This window comes from Hippichthys cyanospilos, chromosome 8 (genome assembly GCF_059441005.1).
Source record: "Hippichthys cyanospilos isolate Australia breed blue-spotted pipefish chromosome 8, RoL_Hcya_1.0, whole genome shotgun sequence".
Taxonomy (NCBI): Eukaryota; Metazoa; Chordata; class Actinopteri; order Syngnathiformes; family Syngnathidae; genus Hippichthys; species Hippichthys cyanospilos.
Genome location: NC_142376.1, coordinates 11,695,001 through 11,713,786, shown reverse-complemented (window position 1 = coordinate 11,713,786; position 18,786 = coordinate 11,695,001). Strand labels below are relative to the sequence as shown.

General features: G+C 38.7%; 1 protein-coding gene across 1 annotated transcript in view; it reads left to right on the top strand.

Annotated features, from left to right (window-relative positions):
* dntt (deoxynucleotidyltransferase, terminal) overlaps positions 1–18,786 on the top strand; it is a 62,061-nt gene that overhangs the window by 16,470 nt on the left and 26,805 nt on the right. Inside the window, exons 8-9 of the mRNA XM_088421616.1 lie at positions 9,958–10,060; positions 18,493–18,741. Coding sequence (XP_088277742.1) covers positions 9,958–10,060; positions 18,493–18,741 — 352 coding nt within the window. The remainder of the gene's footprint in view (positions 1–9,957; positions 10,061–18,492; positions 18,742–18,786) is intronic.

The following is an 18,786-nucleotide window of genomic DNA, read 5'->3' as shown; positions in this document are numbered from 1 at the left end:
CACACTCTGCAGCCCTGAACTGATTTATGGACAATTTTACACAGATGAACTGATTTCCAATTCAGAATGCTCCAGAAAAACAGGGTCAAAGGTCAAACCAGTCTTTGACAGTTCTCCTATTTCTGGCTATCCCAAACCTTGACTATTAAGTGGTCTAACCCACTGTGTGCAGCTGTTAGTGCCTTCTTTTCGCCATCAGCTGGTCGCCTCTTTATATCTAACCCTTTTTGCTACAGTCTCGTCCCGGTATTGTAAAAATACTGTTATATTCGGTAGGGTGTCTGCTATGTGTGTTAAATAATTCAGAAGGAGCAATATAGGGGCAGTAAGGAAATGCACTTAAGTCAACATGGATGACAGCTCCCACTTTGTTGTTGGTCTCTAATAGTATTTAGTTGACCAACATACAAGGCCAATGTACAAGCACTCAACAAATATTGTCATTGCAAGATAACCCAAATGAGAAAATCATCTCTGCCTTACTAGGTTCCTCATAAATTTGCAGTGTAATGGCTGTGTGTTGTTTTTTTTTTTGTCAATTTGGATTTTTTTCAGCAACACATAGTGACAGTGGTTTGCATCATTGGCCAGCTCACAGTTGGGGGATTCTAGGTTTGAATCATCGTTAAGACCCTCCTGCGGCGTTTGCTTATCATCCCCATTCCTGATATGGCTTCCGTCAGGCCCTGTGGATTCTTACCACATTCTCAAAACATGAGTCTTGAGTTAATTCAACACAACATTTTCTGAATTCTATTTTTTTATAGATAGGTGTGCAAGTGAGTTTGTTTGGCTACTGACTAGCAGTTTGTTCAGCTTTTTTTAACACCATTTTTGACCCCATTGGTTTCTTGTACTCATTTTGCTTTACTACCTTCATACATTTTATTTTATTAATACATTTCTCTGTTTGTTTATGCTTTGTTTTTCTTTTTCTCAGGAGTATGTAGTAAATAGTAGATTTGAACATAATCATACACTCATTTTCCAAACTGCTTTCCCTCAATAGGGTTGCAAGGGAGCTGAAGCCATTTTCTCTTGGTAAAAATAGTATTATAACATTAGGTAACAATGGCTATCTAAAGGTACAGCTCAAATAAAATAGTTTGGTTGCTCCAATGTTTGGAATTCAAGTTCTCTTGACTTGAGAGAAACATGAGTGGTGAGTTCCTCCATGTACTACATCGTAACTCTTAACTTCAAAGGGCTGAGTGACAGCTGGAATGATGTCTGATTATGTAAATAACTGCTCCTCAAGGGAAAATGTGGTAAAAGAGATGAGGGGGGAAAAAACGATCGGAGCATCACGGATAGTTAACATCAAGATGATGGGGAGCAACAGTACATGATTTATGGTAGAGCAGTCTGCTGAAAAGCATAACAGGCCCGATGAGAGTGCTTTTATGACTTCAAACTCAGCAAGATGGAGCACACTTAATATCCTTCTCATATTTGGTGTGTTCTTGAAGAGTATTCTTTGAAATCTAATTTTAAGCATATAGAACTATATAGGAGAACGATGACTTGTAAGTCAGTAAAAGATGAATATACTTTATTTTTGGTGAAAAAAACATTACTACCTTTTATTTTGAAATAGTAGATGCTAGTTAGGGTGTAACAAAAATAGTTGATGTGCTCATTTAATTGCCAGCATCACTGCTAATCACCCACTAATTCTCTTCATTGTGTCATTCTTGAAAAAGCACCCTTCTAAAATTTCGACAGCTGTAATTACCTATAATTTCCAGCATGGTTCGAAGTCCCTTATTAGCTCAATTACTTACAACCAACAGCCTTTATTAATCTCCTTAAATAGATGCATCCAGATAGCATACAATAAAGTGTGAGCCAAACCCAAATTTGCAAATGGTAGCTGACACACTGCAGTATAAGTCAAGCTGTCATGCGCTTCAGAGCAAGGTAACACAACAAGGATTTGTTGATGCCACTGACATTAGCCTTATTGAAAAGACAGCTGTGGAAGAAGGGTGACAAGATTCAAAAAAATGTTGTTCAGGGGGATTAAAAATAGATTAGGCTGGAAAACACATATTTTGCCAGCAATGTATGTAAAATTCTCAAATGGTACCAGCAAGTCTTAGCTGTGGATCTTCCTCAAAATCGTAATTATCAGGACTGTCACTTAGTGACAGTGAACAGCTTCTCAAATTCTCAAACCGCAGCAGGCTTTCACTTCATCATGTTGTGCACAAATGCTGGCTGCTGTATTAGTTGCAGATGCTCGTTATCATAAGAATGGAGAACTGATGCTGAGTTTTGGTTGGCATTGTCTGAGAGATATATTTTGTGACACCAGTGCTGGAACTTTTCTGATACAACTTAACTGGTGTATGTAAGTGCAGAATCTTGTGAAAACAATTCTAAATAACAATAAGCTGAAAAAAAAACCCAAGGTATAGAAAATGGTTTGATAAATGTATTCAGAAGAAAAAAAAATATACATTTAGGCCTATAAACATTATAAGAAAAGGTTACTGTATTTCTCTGAGTAGTTTTACTTTTTTTTTTTTCCTCATTTTCAACCCCAACATTAAGGGAATTGACTTATAACTGCATAAATCAAAACAGACCATTTTTTTCCACATATATGTAATATAGGTAATAAGAAATAAATAATATCAGGTCATTTTGAAGGTGTAAAATGATCATAAATATGTCTAACTTGATATAGTATGCATTTGTTTTAGAGTGTTTGCACTTGCATAGCAAAAATGCACTTTTGGTAAGCGCCTCTTTGTTGTCAACAACAAGGCTGCATTGATAATTATTTCGGAGGACTTTGACCCATTATGAAAAGGAAAATAAGGATTGACTTGTCTCCTTCAACCCTTGGAGGTGTGCTTGAACAAGCTGGCCTGAATGTTGGCAGGTGGGGTGAGAAAAAGTGATCTTTTTCAGTTGTCGCCGACGTAGCGAAATGTTATTCGATATATGATGAAGAAATGCATCTAAAACTACTGCAATTTCATCATCTTAATAATACGCACCATGTGTTATAATTGGACAGCTATGATGGATGTATCCACTAAATTTGGGGGTGGATTTTCACTCACGTTTTTGTAAAATTCAGGGGGGAGTCGACTTACAAGCGCGGTTGACGTACTCGGAGAACTACGGTAATTTGGGGAAACTTCCAAGAATAAGACGTACTGGGTTACAAGGCACAAAATTGCACATAAAAGAAAAAAAACCATAGAGCAAATGAGTCAAATATTATTTATGGGTCTGTATCATGCAAATCCAAATTTATGGAGCTTTTAACCATGTTAGAATGTTATTTCTTCACCAAAAACACCAAAGTGGTGTTAGCCTCCATTCACGAGTATTTGGGCTTTCCTGCACCAGCTACACTCTGAGTTGCAGCTCCCTCTGATCAATGAAAACGACAGTGTCTTCGAGACTCACTTTGCCAGTGTCACTAATTGAGTACTGCCCCCGCACCACCCATGCAGACTCAACACATGCCCTCTCTCTCTTTCCTTCCATGAAAGGGACGCGGCAGCCGCACAGTGACAGACAGGGGTTAATGAAGCCAGGCGTATTCGCTCCGGTTTAGAAATACATTTTACATGTAGCTTGTAGTTGTAATGCATTCCTGCTCTCATTGGTCGATGTCGCGTCAGGAATCAGTCACTCATCTTAGAGGAGTGCCCTGAGCAGATAGACCAATTCTCGCCAGTCTTGTCCATGCTGTTGACTGTCTGTTGCGTACCTCTAGTAGCAATCTCCAAGTGAACCTCCACCCAACGTCTCTATGAGTCAAGTGAGAGCCTCTCCTCTGCCACCCCCACATTGCAGTAGTGTTGCTCGTATTGTGCCTTAATTTGACAAAGCTGTGTGTGGCATCTGACTGAAAGAGCAACGTATAAGGCCTGCGTGTGTGGTGGGAAGTGTACATAGGTTAAGGATGTAAGGGAGCGTTGGCCATAAATTGGAAGGCTGTGAAAACCCTGCTTCACTCTTATCATGTTTGCTCAGCTGTGGGCTCCACTGGGTCATTATGGAAGGGCCATTACCCAGAAGGCATCTCTGACCCTCGTGTACCCCGACTACAACCAAGTGTCGGAAACGGGAACGGATACCAGTGCAGTTACTGTGTAAGTTTTGATCATTTAAGTAAATATATGTACTGTACTAGTCTTTGTCTCAAACGTGAATTATAAATACTTTTATTTTTTAAAGTTCTGATGGCCACGTACACATGAACGAAAATTTCAGAGAGGGGTCCTACTTTCCGGAATTCTCTTGTCGCAGGGATTTTTCTTTCTTCATTAACCGCTAGAAACGAGGGAACGCCGTTGTGAAGGAAATCATATATTTGGTTGATATCATTACAGTGGTACCTCGGTACTCGACCGCCTCTATACTCGACCAAATCGGTGCTCGACCAAAAAATTCAAGTAGATAATGCATCGGACCTCAAACAGATTTTCGGTGCTCAACTAGCCGAGCCGAGCCGAGCCGAGCCGAGCCGAGCCGACCCGAACGCGCTCCTCGGCCCTTCTCGGCCAGCGGGTAAGCGCCAGTTCAACTCAGACCGCCAGCGGAGTAAGACGTTTGTTCGAGTATTTCTTCCCGGATTTAAACTTTTTCGTGTTGCTCTAGCCCTTAATAATGGGTCCAAAGAAAGACAGTGATAAGGGGAAGGCAAAGAGGAAAACAATGAGGACCACTATTGAACCGAAGAAGGAAATTATAGCAAAATATGAACGCGGTGTACCTCGCGTCGCAGTTAGCTAGCGTCATCATGGAAGGAGTAACTCCCTCCCGTCCTCTCCACATCCATTCCTGTATGCCATCAACCACTCTCCAAAACGTAAGTAAATTATACAAAATGGTTTATAATGCTTTATTTATCTTTATCTTTATCATGTACTGCTTGTGCACATTTACTTGTGCACACATACTTTCCATTATTTCTTATGGGAAAATTGCTTTCGGTGTTCGAACAAATCGGTGCTCGACCACCACCTCAGAACGGATTATGGTCGAGTACCGAGGTACCACTGTATGTGTTTATTTTTTGTCTAGAATACGGCTCTGAGGCGAACACGGGAGTGGAAGCTGAGTCTTCCCTTGCCGGCAAGAAAAGTCAATCTTGGTTGGTCTGAGTTACTAGACTTTTCAGCCTAGACTGGGCTTGTCTTAGTCTTCTTTCATAGATTTCTCCCACAACTGTATATAGCAAAAATGGCGGAATGACAGAAGGGGAGCCTGGCACAGACGATTGATGACTGACAGACTAACAAAAATTTTAAAATGCCCTCCTTACTGGATTGGTCTCCTTAATGTGCAGTAATGTACCTTCTACTCCGGTGTGGCCTATATATGGAAATCACCAAAAATATACCTGTTCATTGATACTTCACCTCACAATCCGGTGCGTTTTATATTTTGCAAAATACACAGTAACTAAATCTCTGTCTCTTGTTTTTTTTCCCCTCCTTTTATCCATGTTGAATCTTCTTCGTTATCACTTCCCATGCCTTGCAGAGGGGCAAAACTGAAGGTGAAGAGACACATCACATCAAGGGAAGCTAGCTACTTTTAACTGTGGCTAAACTTTTCTTTCCTCACATTCTTTGACATTTCCAGAAGCAACACTTCACACATCTGTATTATTCATACATGTCACCCCTGTCATCCACACAAATTTGTAAATAACCTTTAATATTTCATAGGCTTTGTGCTGAAACACTTAATAATTTATCATTTTTCCTCACGCAATATAAGTGTAGGCTAGCTGAATTTACAGTTTCTTCTATTTGTGTGTGACACAGTTGACTGTAAGTGGATGCTTGGTAGAGATTGCAAAGAAAAGGAAGAAAAATACACTCTTAGCTTGAGAGAATACAACTTGTGTGCTATCCATTTTTTCTGCTGACCAAAGCTGTTTTAGTGGATGGGTTCTGCATAGCCCTACTACATACTAATAATGCAACACTCCAGATTGCTGAGGAGTGTAGCGTATAGGTGGATGTGTCCTACTTCACCACCCATTCGTATGCTATGCACTCATCCACACCCTGATTAGAGGTGGATGTCCAAGAGAGGTATGAATGTATGTTGATGATCTCAGCCTATCTCCGTGTTTGTGATTTTGCTATTCATGGCACACATTTATGCACCGCACTCAAGTGAGATTTGCCAGAGTAGCAAAGGGTGCTCATGAGCTGCCTAGCTTCTCTTCATGTTCTCAACACCCTACATGAACTGGAATGTGGGATCTCAGCTTTGGCAATTAAACGTGCTGTAGAGTTTACAAGGAAATTGCACATTCAACAAATGGAAATCTGCAATTAAAATAAATGTGTCCTACTAGTGAATTCATTATTGTAAAGTTCTTTTTTTCACATGCGACACCACACCCAAGCCTAAAAGTAAATGAGACACATTTGCTCTAATGGAAGAAGAATAAATTAAAGTAAGAGCGCAAATGAAATGAATGTGACTTGAGAGCAAAGCACTCACATGTGGTACATACTCTCTGCCACAAAATCTAACCGTTAAATTTCACGTGCTTCGGTAGAACACTAATGGCTCTTTTCAAAGACTTACCAGTACTTGCTCCTTGAATTAAATATGATAAACGCTAAGCCGTTGCAGAGACCCATTCGCACTCTACCTTTGCTGTTTAGATGTTTCTCTCATTTTGGTACAATCAGCAGAGATCGAACATTGAGCCTACCAGTTTGGCTTTCATCCGAAGCCATGACATCCCTCACACTCACTGCCATTTCACTTTGCTGTTAGCTGCCGCACTTATGCCTGTGTGAGGAACACAAGCTTTGTGTGCATGCATGGGTATAAGCGAGTGCATAATGATCGGGTTGGAATGGCACCTGGCTTATTTGGCAGCAAGCATAGGCAAAAAGCAGAGCTGAGGCGGAGGCCAACTTTGATTAATCAGGAAACGTCTGTCATTTGCTTGTGGCCTTTGTTTGTGTCAGCACTGTTCTCACTGATGACAAACTGTCACATGGCTGTTTTTAGTGCCTCACTATAATCACAGGAACACAATGTTTCTTTTCATCGTGGCCATATGAGAGCATCCGAAATGAGGCCAGAGCAAGCCAATGGCAGGAAAACACCTCTTTATTTTCTTTCAAAAAATCTTGTATCATTGAAATTAAACTGTCAACAAGTTCATTTTATTGCCATTTTTCTGATCAAAAAATAGAAACGCAGTGACCAAGTTACATTGCTCACTAACCTCAGTTTACTTGACTATATAGATTTTTCCACTGTGTTTTCACCTAATGTTCTATCCTGTTCTATCTTTACTATACATACCAGTAAAGCTGCTCTACCACTGAGATGTAAACATTTGTGAGTGTTGACCAAGGTAACAATCACATAAGGAATTCCTCAGGGTTCCTTCAATATCATGATTGTTCTTCAGATGTTCTTAAAATATTCTGATACATAATGAATAGGCAAAAAAATCTTACTTTTACGTGATGCCCAATGAACACTGCGACTTCCAAGCGGAAGTAAGCATTTGCTACGCTTGTACAAAATAGTTTCTGATCGCTTTAGTGACAGAAAGTGAAACACTACACTAGCGTTAACGTTAGCATCAGCATCTAGCTTTGTAATGCCATTGCTCAGCAGAGATACACAATGAGAGATACACAATGGGTGGAACATCTGGACCATTGTCACACATTTGGCTTCGGTCTGTGTTGTGTTATAAACAGTCAATCTTGTATTTCTTTTTAAATGTATTTTATTTACCGATCAGCACGTTTTAGGTGATATTTTGATTTCTTTGTGAGTATTCAACTTTTTCCTTATGTGGGTGCAACCCAATTTTATTCTTCTGAATTTGCTTTGCACTTTACTGTACTCCTTGAACAGAATTTGTACAGTCACATATTTATATTGGGGTATTTTGCTTCTCCGGAATATTTGTCTCATTATATTTCTTTCTTTCTTTATTTTTAATTCACATTATTATGTTTTCGATACAAAAATGTATTCTCTGAACAAATGGAAAAAAGGTCATTGAAAATTTCCATTCATTTCTTGCAATCTAAGGGAAAATATTATGGTTTTATAAATGTTTTAAGTTGTCTACCATCATTTATTATGTGAATAGATTTTGAGTATCACACCCCTGACTGATCGACATCATGATAACATACTGTAATCATGCCTGATAAACTCAAAGCAAAGTCTGTCCAAAAAAAAAAAAAAAGCTGTGAATTGTCACAATTCACCTTGCAAAAATCATTTCTGAATGGTCGATGCTGCAGCTAAACTTTGCTGTTTGAGGCTCATAAAAAAAATTCACCGACTAGAGTGTTTTCAGCGAAAAATATCAATGGTTGTCATAACAGGCAATACAAGATGGATGTCTATGCATTCAATTGTGAGAGCCAATTGGTGGTTATCCAAGTTATTATATACATCCGTGATCACAATCTACTGCGGCTCTCTGTAGCAGACATTGTAGCACATGTTGAGAAGATGCAAACTCCACACAAATGGGCAGAGCCCAGATTCAAACTCCAAACATCATAACTGTGAAGCAGATGTGCTTATAACCTTTTTATATCCTTCAACCTTTAATTGGGTCAGAGTCAATCTTCTGCTTCTTTAGAACTATAGTGAACATCAAGGAGGTTAACATTTGTCACATACGCTCAGAGCTACCAGAGGGTGGGACTAGAAAGCCAAGCAGTCTACAGAAGACTGCTAATGACCTCAGCATGTCATGGCAGGTTGAGCCTGTCGCTGTAAGCAAGTACCACCAACGCCATGCATCTAGCTCCAAAATGGGTGGATTTTTTTTCCCTCTCTTTTCTATATTCCTTGTACCCTGCATTATTATTCATCCTTGTAAAAAAATAAAATGGGCAGTATCATAAAATACTGAAATCTGAATATGAAGTAGATTCCGTAATATTAATGATACAATCGAGCCACAAAACGTACATTTTATTGCGTTACGGATATTATGGGTCAAAGGGAGCACAGTTCTGGATTTTCAGACTAAATTTATGCAGTAATTGTTGAGATATAATATCCTTTTTTTTTTATCTACAGCAGCAATGATTGCTCATGAAATTACACAGTTGCTATGCAAACACCGAAAGCTAACGTGTCAATCATTTACTGTAGTAGTAATTATTAACACAAGGAGGTGTAGTTTTGCATGTGATGATAAGAATATTAATCATCATAATGTGAGGACATTTAAGTAAACCAATTACCAGGCGCTTGAACGCTCATGAAACTTGTGTAGATACGGATTAAAGAATTCTGATGCTAAGAAGTCTCAAAATAAAGTGCTCTTTATGAATTCCACTCAGTCCTTTGATCAGCTTTTTTTCCCCCCTACTCCTTATTTTGTCTTTTTTGGAAGTTTGATTTAATTTGTTGAATTTAGGTACTTGCATTCCAGTGAACTTCATGACAAAGATACAGAATAAAAGCAGACATGAGGAAAGCATGGGTTTGCAGAATGTATGTGATGACTTTGAGTGAGCATTTGAGTGAGGAATGACTTAACTAAACAGAAAAGGTTACAAGAGGGTGACGAAATGTATCAGAGTTTTGTGATTGGGCTATATCTAATTCTGTTGCCATGTCCATGTCAGATTCTTTTAGATTTTCTTTTTGAGCAAATGTCATGTTCACATATCAGTCTTTTACGATGAGGCTTCTGCCTGATCACTTTGTTCTCAGTAAACCGCCTGCAGTGGCGCTGACAGCGAAAATTCACTATGTAAGTCATGTCACGCTCTATCTGGGTCTCTTTTTGATGACACGGACCAAGACAAATGGTTTTGAGGACGATGTCCATGCAGAGATAGCAACTTATATCTTCACAATTTTCAAACATCCAACAAATTACCGGTACTTGAACGATTGCGTACTCAGCTATGACTTCCCATATACAATAAGCATATGCTTGGTCTTTATTTGCAGGGGGAAGGATGTTGGCCACGATGTTGACTTTATTGTCACAACACATGAAGTGGGGAAGGAGGAATGTGTGCTACGCCACATTATTGACTGCTTCAAAAAACAAGTGAGTGTTTTTGCTTGTTCTGCTTTTTACGTGCCAACTACCTATCCTCTGAACAACTTGAAAATACTAATGCTATGGAGCCACTGTCCTGTTTTTTGCAGTGAATTTTTATATTGCTAGCGTGGGGAGAAAAACGAACACACTTAATCAACCTGTAAATATGTTAACAAGTGTTAATAAGTAGTATTATTCGTAATATATTGTAATGCAGACATAGATTTTTATCGGCTCTATTCTTACTTACAATAATTACCATAACATTACAAGCAAAAGGGCAGAGGTCAGCTGGCTGTTAGTAACAAGTGGCTTCTGCGGCAAACCACAGCTTGTGTTAGTTGAGGTTGTTACAGCATTATTTTCAATAAAAAAAACAAGCAGACTGAACCACCGTCCGAGTCCATCCTTTTTCACACACAGGAATAATACTAAAATGGAGAGGATCGTGTTAAAGTTATGATGTCTCCAGCTGATTCAATGAAGAGTGGTAAGGTATAAAACTGTGTGCACCGGTTAAAGCACACGAAGAGGTACTCCATTTAACCTGTTAATTAATTGCAGTCTTTTGGCATATATCCGCGATCATGAACTTGGTGAAACACGGATGCTGTACAACTTCAGTTATTTATGGTGAAATGAACTCGAGCTGTGTCGCAAGGAAAAGGAAAAACAACAGCTTCTAGCGCATTCAACGGTTTTAGGCGTTCACTGACCACTCACATGTGGGAAACCTGAAACACACATAACACGCAACCAATGTATAACTTCTGGATATGGATACAAGAAAATATGGAGTTTAGGAAGATGAGATTTATTCTGTTTTGCTATACATTAATGCCAGTTTTGATGTGTCTTGTACATGGTAACAGAAAATACCAGAATTTCCTATACACATTTATGTCTTATAATTGATTGAGATTGAACATTGTGTAATCGTGTGTAAAACGATTGAACAATATGGAATTATGAGGTTTTTTTTTTTTTTAAAAAATTTAGTTCATGTTGTAATGATCTGAATCGGTTTAAAAGTGGAAATTAGAGGAAAAAAATACATTTGATCGAAACAATTGTACTTACTGGTAACATGATCTGAATAGTTTAAAGGTGGAACGGTTTGAATATTCAAAATTTGGAAATTAGAGGAAAAAAGTAAAAACAAATATGTTGACCTTTTTGGAAATTATAATAATGTCCTACTTGCTACATATGATTAACAGTGCTCCCACGAATTGGAGCTACTTTTTCCCTACAGGCAGAGCAGGTAAAGTGCGAGAGCAGGTCAGGTGAGGTATAAAAATCCTATGTGAACAGTAGTTGGGAACATTGACGTGAGATGGTGACTTAAGCATGTTGTGCAGGTGTTAAAGGTTTCAGAAAGCAGGACGCGGCTGCTAAGGTTGGTCTCGGCAGACTTGATAGAAAAAGAGTAGCGGCCGACCCAGTGAGCATCCACCAGGACAGAGACAGTGATTAAATGGCATAACAAAGGTTGACTACCGGCTGTGTAATCTTGTCATTGAGGATCGCGTCCCTGAGGACTCATGCACATTGACTCAGCTAATGCACGGGGACGGTCCCTGAAACGACAGCTCAAGTTTCCCAACCATCCATGTCCGACTTGTAGGGTGTTACAAATGTCCTTGCGAAACAAATGTCATCATCGTTTTCCTGCTGATTTTTAAAGCATAACTTGGGAGCAGAGGCAATGTCAGCGCCGGATTCAATAGCAGACAAATGAGTCACCGAGCATTGCTTCTGTTCATCTATCATCAGCGTCTTTCAATACTGCACGATATTGCCCTCCAAACGCTGAGCCCTGTATGCATTGCCTGCCATAATAATACGATTCAGCTTTATTGTTATGCATTTGTGCCAACTCAATGCAGTTAGAGATTCAAGTGTTCTACCTCTGCAGCGATAAGTGATTTAAGCAGCTGAGATTAGATTTCTCTTTTACATCTAAATCAAATCTGAACAGGAAAGTTGACTCGGACTGGCATTTAGGGCGCACGCAGCATGCATACATGAGCACACGCAACAGTATCAAAGTCAAAGCCCAGTTCAAAAGCTCTTGGCTCAAACAAGCTTTTAGAAGTTTTCTTTCTGTGAGCCAGGCAAATTATAAGATGAGATCACAGTTTCCCTCGCAACAATACGTTCATCCTGAGAATGTTGGCTATTACTTTATGACCTCATGGTGTTATCTGAAAAAAAGGCTGCAAGTGGATAAATAAAACATGGAAATAAACATTCAGATTCCAATCGTCCCCTCACTCCACACTTCTCAGAAGCAAAGCTTTTGGGGAAAGATTATCTTTGTGCCTGTGTCATTCTCTGTAATTCTCTCTGTAAACTCTGGAAGAAGCTTACGCTCAGATGTTTTTTGACTTACCTGCTGCTTGAGAGATGATTATAGACTGCCATTGGGCTAAACATTGAACTGCGATACTTAGACGAGTACTTTGTGACGCACGTTTTTCTTTTCTTTTTTAAATGATTTTTGAGTGTGTCTCAAACAGAGCATGGCAGGAAGAAATCAAAATGACTATGCTTGATGTATGGAGAGCCTCAAACCAAAGAGCATGAGTGTGTTCAGGTACTTAATGGCCCATGTGACTGTCGCTGGAACAATTAATACTTTTCTCCAAAGGCGTCAATATGATTCAAGGCCAAACGTAACGTACTGACAGCAGGGAATGAAAAATCTTCTTGTGAAAAACAGAAGTGGCCTTCATTTGTAGGCTCATAGGAAGAACAGCAGTCTCTCCTGCACAACTTGTCTAAAAATGTATGTCCAAGAGATTCTAACTTGTAGTCGATGTCTTTTATGCTGCACTTCTACTCAACACAAAGGGAACTTAAAGAATCTTTCTCCCTACCAATTGGAAAGTGAATGGTTATCTGTAATTGCAGGGAGAGAAAAAGCAATCCACGGGTGCACTCGAGGGTGACACTTGGAAATTTGACCCACAGCTGCACAGCAAATGAGTTTCTCACCTTGGGTAATGAGGTGGTTTAATAGTGGGAGTAGGGGCAGAATGTCTTTGCATGTCTCTGTTCCTCGGGGTTCAAACATGCTAAATTTTCACATTACTTCTTAGGCATTACTTTCTGGTAAGTATAGATAGTATTCACATGATGTCACGGAACCGTGACAATCACCCTGGTAACCGTTTTGGGTCAAACAAACATTTGAGGGCTATTGAGCAAACGTAAAAGCTGAGGAGTGTGTGTTTCTATATTGTTACATCAATAAGCGCTTCATAATGGGACACGAATGCACCGTTCACGAGTGCAGCAATAAGAACAAAGATGTGAGAAAAATAAATAAATAAAGCTTCTTTGAAGTACCTCTTGTTTGACACAGTGAATGTAAATGAACAAAGGAACTGAGTGACCTGAAAATAATCATATGGATTGCGAGGATAAATGGGAAACAGAGTATACCAAAGCGTGTTCTTGCCATTTTGTAGATCCTTCTTATCCTTAACCTGACACTCCTAGATGTTTTTCTCTCCTGGTAGCCCAAACGTTAAAGTTGTAGTCAAAAAAGATGATTAGTTAACAATGTTGTTGTAGTCAAAATGCTATAGCATGTTTTGAGCCCACTGGTAGAAAGCAAAAAAAGAAAAAGAGAACGCAAATTGCAATGATGGTATGTTAACCCATCTTATCTCAGAACATGCTTGAATGTCGTCATGAAATTCCGTCATTGGTAAATGTTTATGAGCCAAGAGTTTCCATTAATCAAACAAAGTTTTAACGTAAACCACTGTGAGGACTGTTGATCTCCAAACCATCTTCAGAAATATTGTTGGTGGACGAGCATAACTGTTTCAATAGCAAAATATTATTAAGTTGTAAACACGATGGGAAGCAACACTGACATTTTCTATGCTAGCCCGATACAATGATGCTGACTCACAACATTCCGTCATCCCATGGTGTCAGTGAATACTATATGCCAGAGGTGTTGGTATCCTGCATGTTTTCCAAGTTTCTCTTCCCAGAACACCTGATTCTAATCACAAACTCATCAGCAAGCTCTACAGGAGCTTTAAATTTATCTAAGTCATTTGAATGAGTTGTGTTCGGGGACTGTATTTTGCCAACTGTGCTATATACACTATATTATGTGGATAGTATGGAAGATTGGTGCTGTTGATTCCATTCAGAATTTAGAGAAGCAAATTCAAACATTTTAGTCAAACCACAAGATGCTGTGATCTAGCTACTTGGCTGTGAGTTCTGAGTTGCTGTGCAACCTCTAAAGTTAAACATTGCCTTAGGCTGTACAATATTCAAGAAAAACATGTCTCTAATGTTGCACAAAATGTTTGCGTGTCTTACCATCAGCTCAGTTTGGCAAACATCAAATGATAAAAACTTTTTTTGAAGACCAGCCTTAAAAATTGCTGTTGCCAGATTAAAGAAAATGGAAATAGATATATTATATTGCACTAAGTGAAATTACAAGAAGGGGACTGAGATTCTATTGTTTGATTGTTTTTTCATTGTCTGATTTGCAGTGGTTCTTTTGCCTAGTATAATCAGATGGAGTTCTTAATGTTAGACATTTAGTGTAGTAAATTGCATCAAGCATGACGTAGTCGTACTGCAAGGCAGAAGAATCACCAGTGGCTTTGATTTCTACACAAATACATTCTTCTGTAATATTTTTCATCTGTGCATATCCTTTACGCATTCTACCATGATTCACTTTGAAATTCCTAATTCTTTTGTATTTATTCAATTCACACCTTTTGCTCCTCTGGCACACCCACATCTTATTCTTCAGAGATTCCCATTATCCAAGAAGAGGATCTATCTTCACCAGAATAGGCTCCAATGAGCTTCCATAGCTGAATGAAGGCTTGTCTGACTCATGTTTTCAGCTATCTTCTTTTCTCCTTCTGTAACACTTAAATTAAGCTAATGATCTCCTGCGTTCTTTTGTCTAGTCCTTTGCCCGTGCTGTTATGGCAATGGTTCCAATTCAAAAGGTTTTCAAAATTTTATTCAAAGGGAATATATCATGATATTTTAAACTTTCCACAGTTAAAAATATATACATAGAAATAACATTTTTAGGTTTTTTGGGGGTTTTTTTTGGTACCAAAACGTCTAACCATGAAGTATAATGTCTCATCGACTGAAGTTGCACCTTTCATCGTGCGCCAATCTTTACATCAAATTTGTCCATTAATTGTCAAAAAAAAGAAAGGGAAAGTAATCAGTTTTCAGGGTCATGATTCAAATCATGAAATTCTGAATGATACATTTTGCAGTCGCTCCACTGTGAACTAAACAAAGGCTAACCTCTGAGGTATGACCACAACTTGCATTTCTTTTGTGAACTACATGTACCTTGTTCTAACTTTCCTCAATCTCATAACTCTTAACATTTAACTCCTCTCTTGCCAATAATTTATAAAAGATTAGTTTCCATACAGAGACAGTTTTTGTAAGCACGCCAAATTACCAAATTACTGACCAAGGCCATGATCATGGTAATATAAATAAAAAGAAACTTAATGTCAAAGAAACACTTTTTGTGTCAAGTCGCATTGAAAATGAAGAGATACATTTGCAACAACTATAGAGAATCATACAATGTCCTTGCACGATGTAAGGAATGGAAAGACATTAAGAATAACTCAACAACCCAATGCAGTGAAACACTTTACCATGCTTTTATTATACTATATACTTCAACTTGGACCATTTAATTAGTGACACCTTTGACACTAGAGGGTAAAAGTGAATTGAAACTATCTCGCTAAATATATAAACGCCGCCTCCCGTGTGATTGCATCGATGCCGGTAATAGTCAATGTGAAAGGGTCACTCTTTCTCTCAAAGCATTCTGTAATCTTTGTGGCATTCAATGATAAAACTAAGGTCATCATCAGCATGCTGTAATTAAAGAAAATGTGCCCTTAAGTCATTTAAATGTAACTGCTGCCTGTGAAGGACCAGAAGCAAAGAAGATTATTTTATGAGCATAGAGTGGAATTTAGGAATTATTAACAAAAGAGGGAAAGAAAATGGAGAAGCAAATCGGAGCAAGTATTGAAGCTTTGGAAATGTTTAAGGGTGAAAGTCTAAATTAACATCCTGAACTCTATTAGAGAAGCTGTTAGATAAACAAGCCAACGGATGACCCCATTGGATCTACAATTTATATTAAGATGGAATGATCCACCAATCCTGATGCTTTCATTAGGTGCATGAATAATGCTGCACACTTTTTTATTTCGGTCTTAGTGAGGAGGTTCGCTTGGATTTTCCTTGAGAACAGCTACTAAAGCATTCCCTATGTTCAAAATACTGTATTATTCTCCTAAAATAGTGGCATAGTTCTTGTAACATTCACTGATCAGCATAACCTTCAATGTCTGAGAAAGGAAGGACAAGGAAATGAACAGGGTCCAGAGAGAAGTAGAAGGAGAAAATCACCATTGGGAACTACAATTTCTGACTAAAGTGGGTTGATATATATTTTCATTCTTGTGGCATACAATGCAGAAAGTTTTTTTTTTCTTTTTCGTATACACTCCACTGCAGTTGTGCAACTCTGGTCCTTGAGAGCCGGTATCCTGCAAGTTATAGATACTTCTCTCTACAAAACATCTCTTTCAAATGATCATCAGTAGGCTCAGTAACGAGGAGCTTGATAAAGATCACAATCATTTTAATCAGGTGTGTTGGAGAAAGAAAATATCTAAAGCCCATTGCACACAAGGCACCATCGGTGTTGCTCCATTGGATGGCTTCCAAGCGGAGACGGCACTATTCAACGCTTTTGGCTCAACACTGACGCCACCTTGTAAGATGTGTTGATCACTTGTTTGGGCAATTCAAGGTTTATTTTCTGCACTGTTCCTCGCTCAACTCTGTTGGCTTAATGCCGACACCACCTTTCTTTTGCCGTGGGCGGATTTTGGCGACGAAAGTGATGATGGAAGTGCCATTGATATTTGGCTGACGGATTAGAAGTTTGGGTAAACTTCTAACCGACAACATCTGAAGTGGGTCCATGCACAAATGGGATTGGAAATGACGGACCAGCAACAAATCGTCAAATGCCCACCTTTGGCTGTCAGTGACTTCTTTTTATCTTTCCATTTTCTTTACCACTTGTTCGCTTTTGAATTAAGGGTGTGTGTGATCCTATCCCATCTGTTTACTGTCGAGTTTGCAAGGGATATATATATATATATATATATATATATATATATATATATATATATATATATATATATATATATATATATATATATATATATATATATATAAATAACATTTTCACGTACACTCACACCAATGAACTTTTCAAAAAAAGTCCTTTTCAATTAAACATGCATGTTTTTGGAATATGGCAGGAAGTCGGCAGGTTTAAACAAAATCCTCACAACTAATTCTCCACAGTGCTGCCCCTTTTAAATGCCATAGGTTGAATACAAATTGGATTTTAGAGGATTGTGCACAGTTCTGAATGAGACACCTGATAAAGTGTAAACCAAGACAAGCTTGAACTTTATAAAAAGATTAGCACAAAAATAGCTGCCACCAACTCGGTTAAGCTCGAAGATTTGTTTCCCAATGACCACATTCATTTCCAAAATAGCAGCCACGATGCATACATTTCTTCTTGAAATTGGATGTTTACTATCAAATACCTTCTTTACCTTTTTCATTTGACAAAAATGTCTACGGAGCATCCCATTTGTTGTGCTTAGCTAAGCTCTAATAAGGCACAATATGTCAGAATATATTTCACTGAAGGTACTGTATGTTTGTCATTAACTGCATTGATTTGGCCTATATCCTTATTTCACACATGGCAGAGGGAATGGGGTAATTTGTGCCACAGTTCACCTTGGTTGTGGATAGAGAAAGACTTAGGGGATAACATTTTGTTAGACTTCTAATTCTCATCAGTGTAATTGGACTAATTAATAACAAAAGAAACAAAATCTGATTTGTGATTGATATGTTATTGATAGATATAGTATCTTGGAACACAGGTGTCAAACACCATCCCTTATGTTCCTTCTTCAACACACCTGATTCAAGCAACAATTGCAGTCTTAGAGCATGAATTATTAGGTGCAATAAATGAAACATACTGTACATGACAAAGTGTCACTAACAAACCATCAAATGACTGTAATGTTAGTATCTGCAGTTATAAAGTCATGTGGTCTAGATAAAAGGTAAGTCGCCCCCCCGTCACCCCCTTTTTCTTGTCAGGATGATGCCCGCCCACTCTTTGCTGTCACTTGTACAAGAATCTCTCTTTTTTTTTTGATTACTTGTTAATTCAGACTTTGGCTTTTTCACATACCATCATAATGGTCACCTTAGAATGTAACTTAAAATAATACCTGAAAAAAAAGAATGAAACAAACCTATTTGCATCTTTCCTTTAGGGGATTCTTCTTTACAGCGATTACCAGACCTCTACTTTTCAATTGTCAAAGCTGCCTTGCCAGAAGTTTGAGGCAATGGACTACTATGCAAAATGCTTCCTGATATTGCGATTGGAGGCCAGCCTGGTGGCCGGAGGTCTCAGCTGTGATGAGGGGGACAACAGAGGCTGGAGAGCAGTGCGTGTGGACCTGGTATCACCACCGATGGATCGTTATGCCTTTGCTCTCCTCGGATGGACCGGCTCCACGGTATGGTACAAGCCTCTCCCCATGTGTAAAAGCCAAAATAATTAG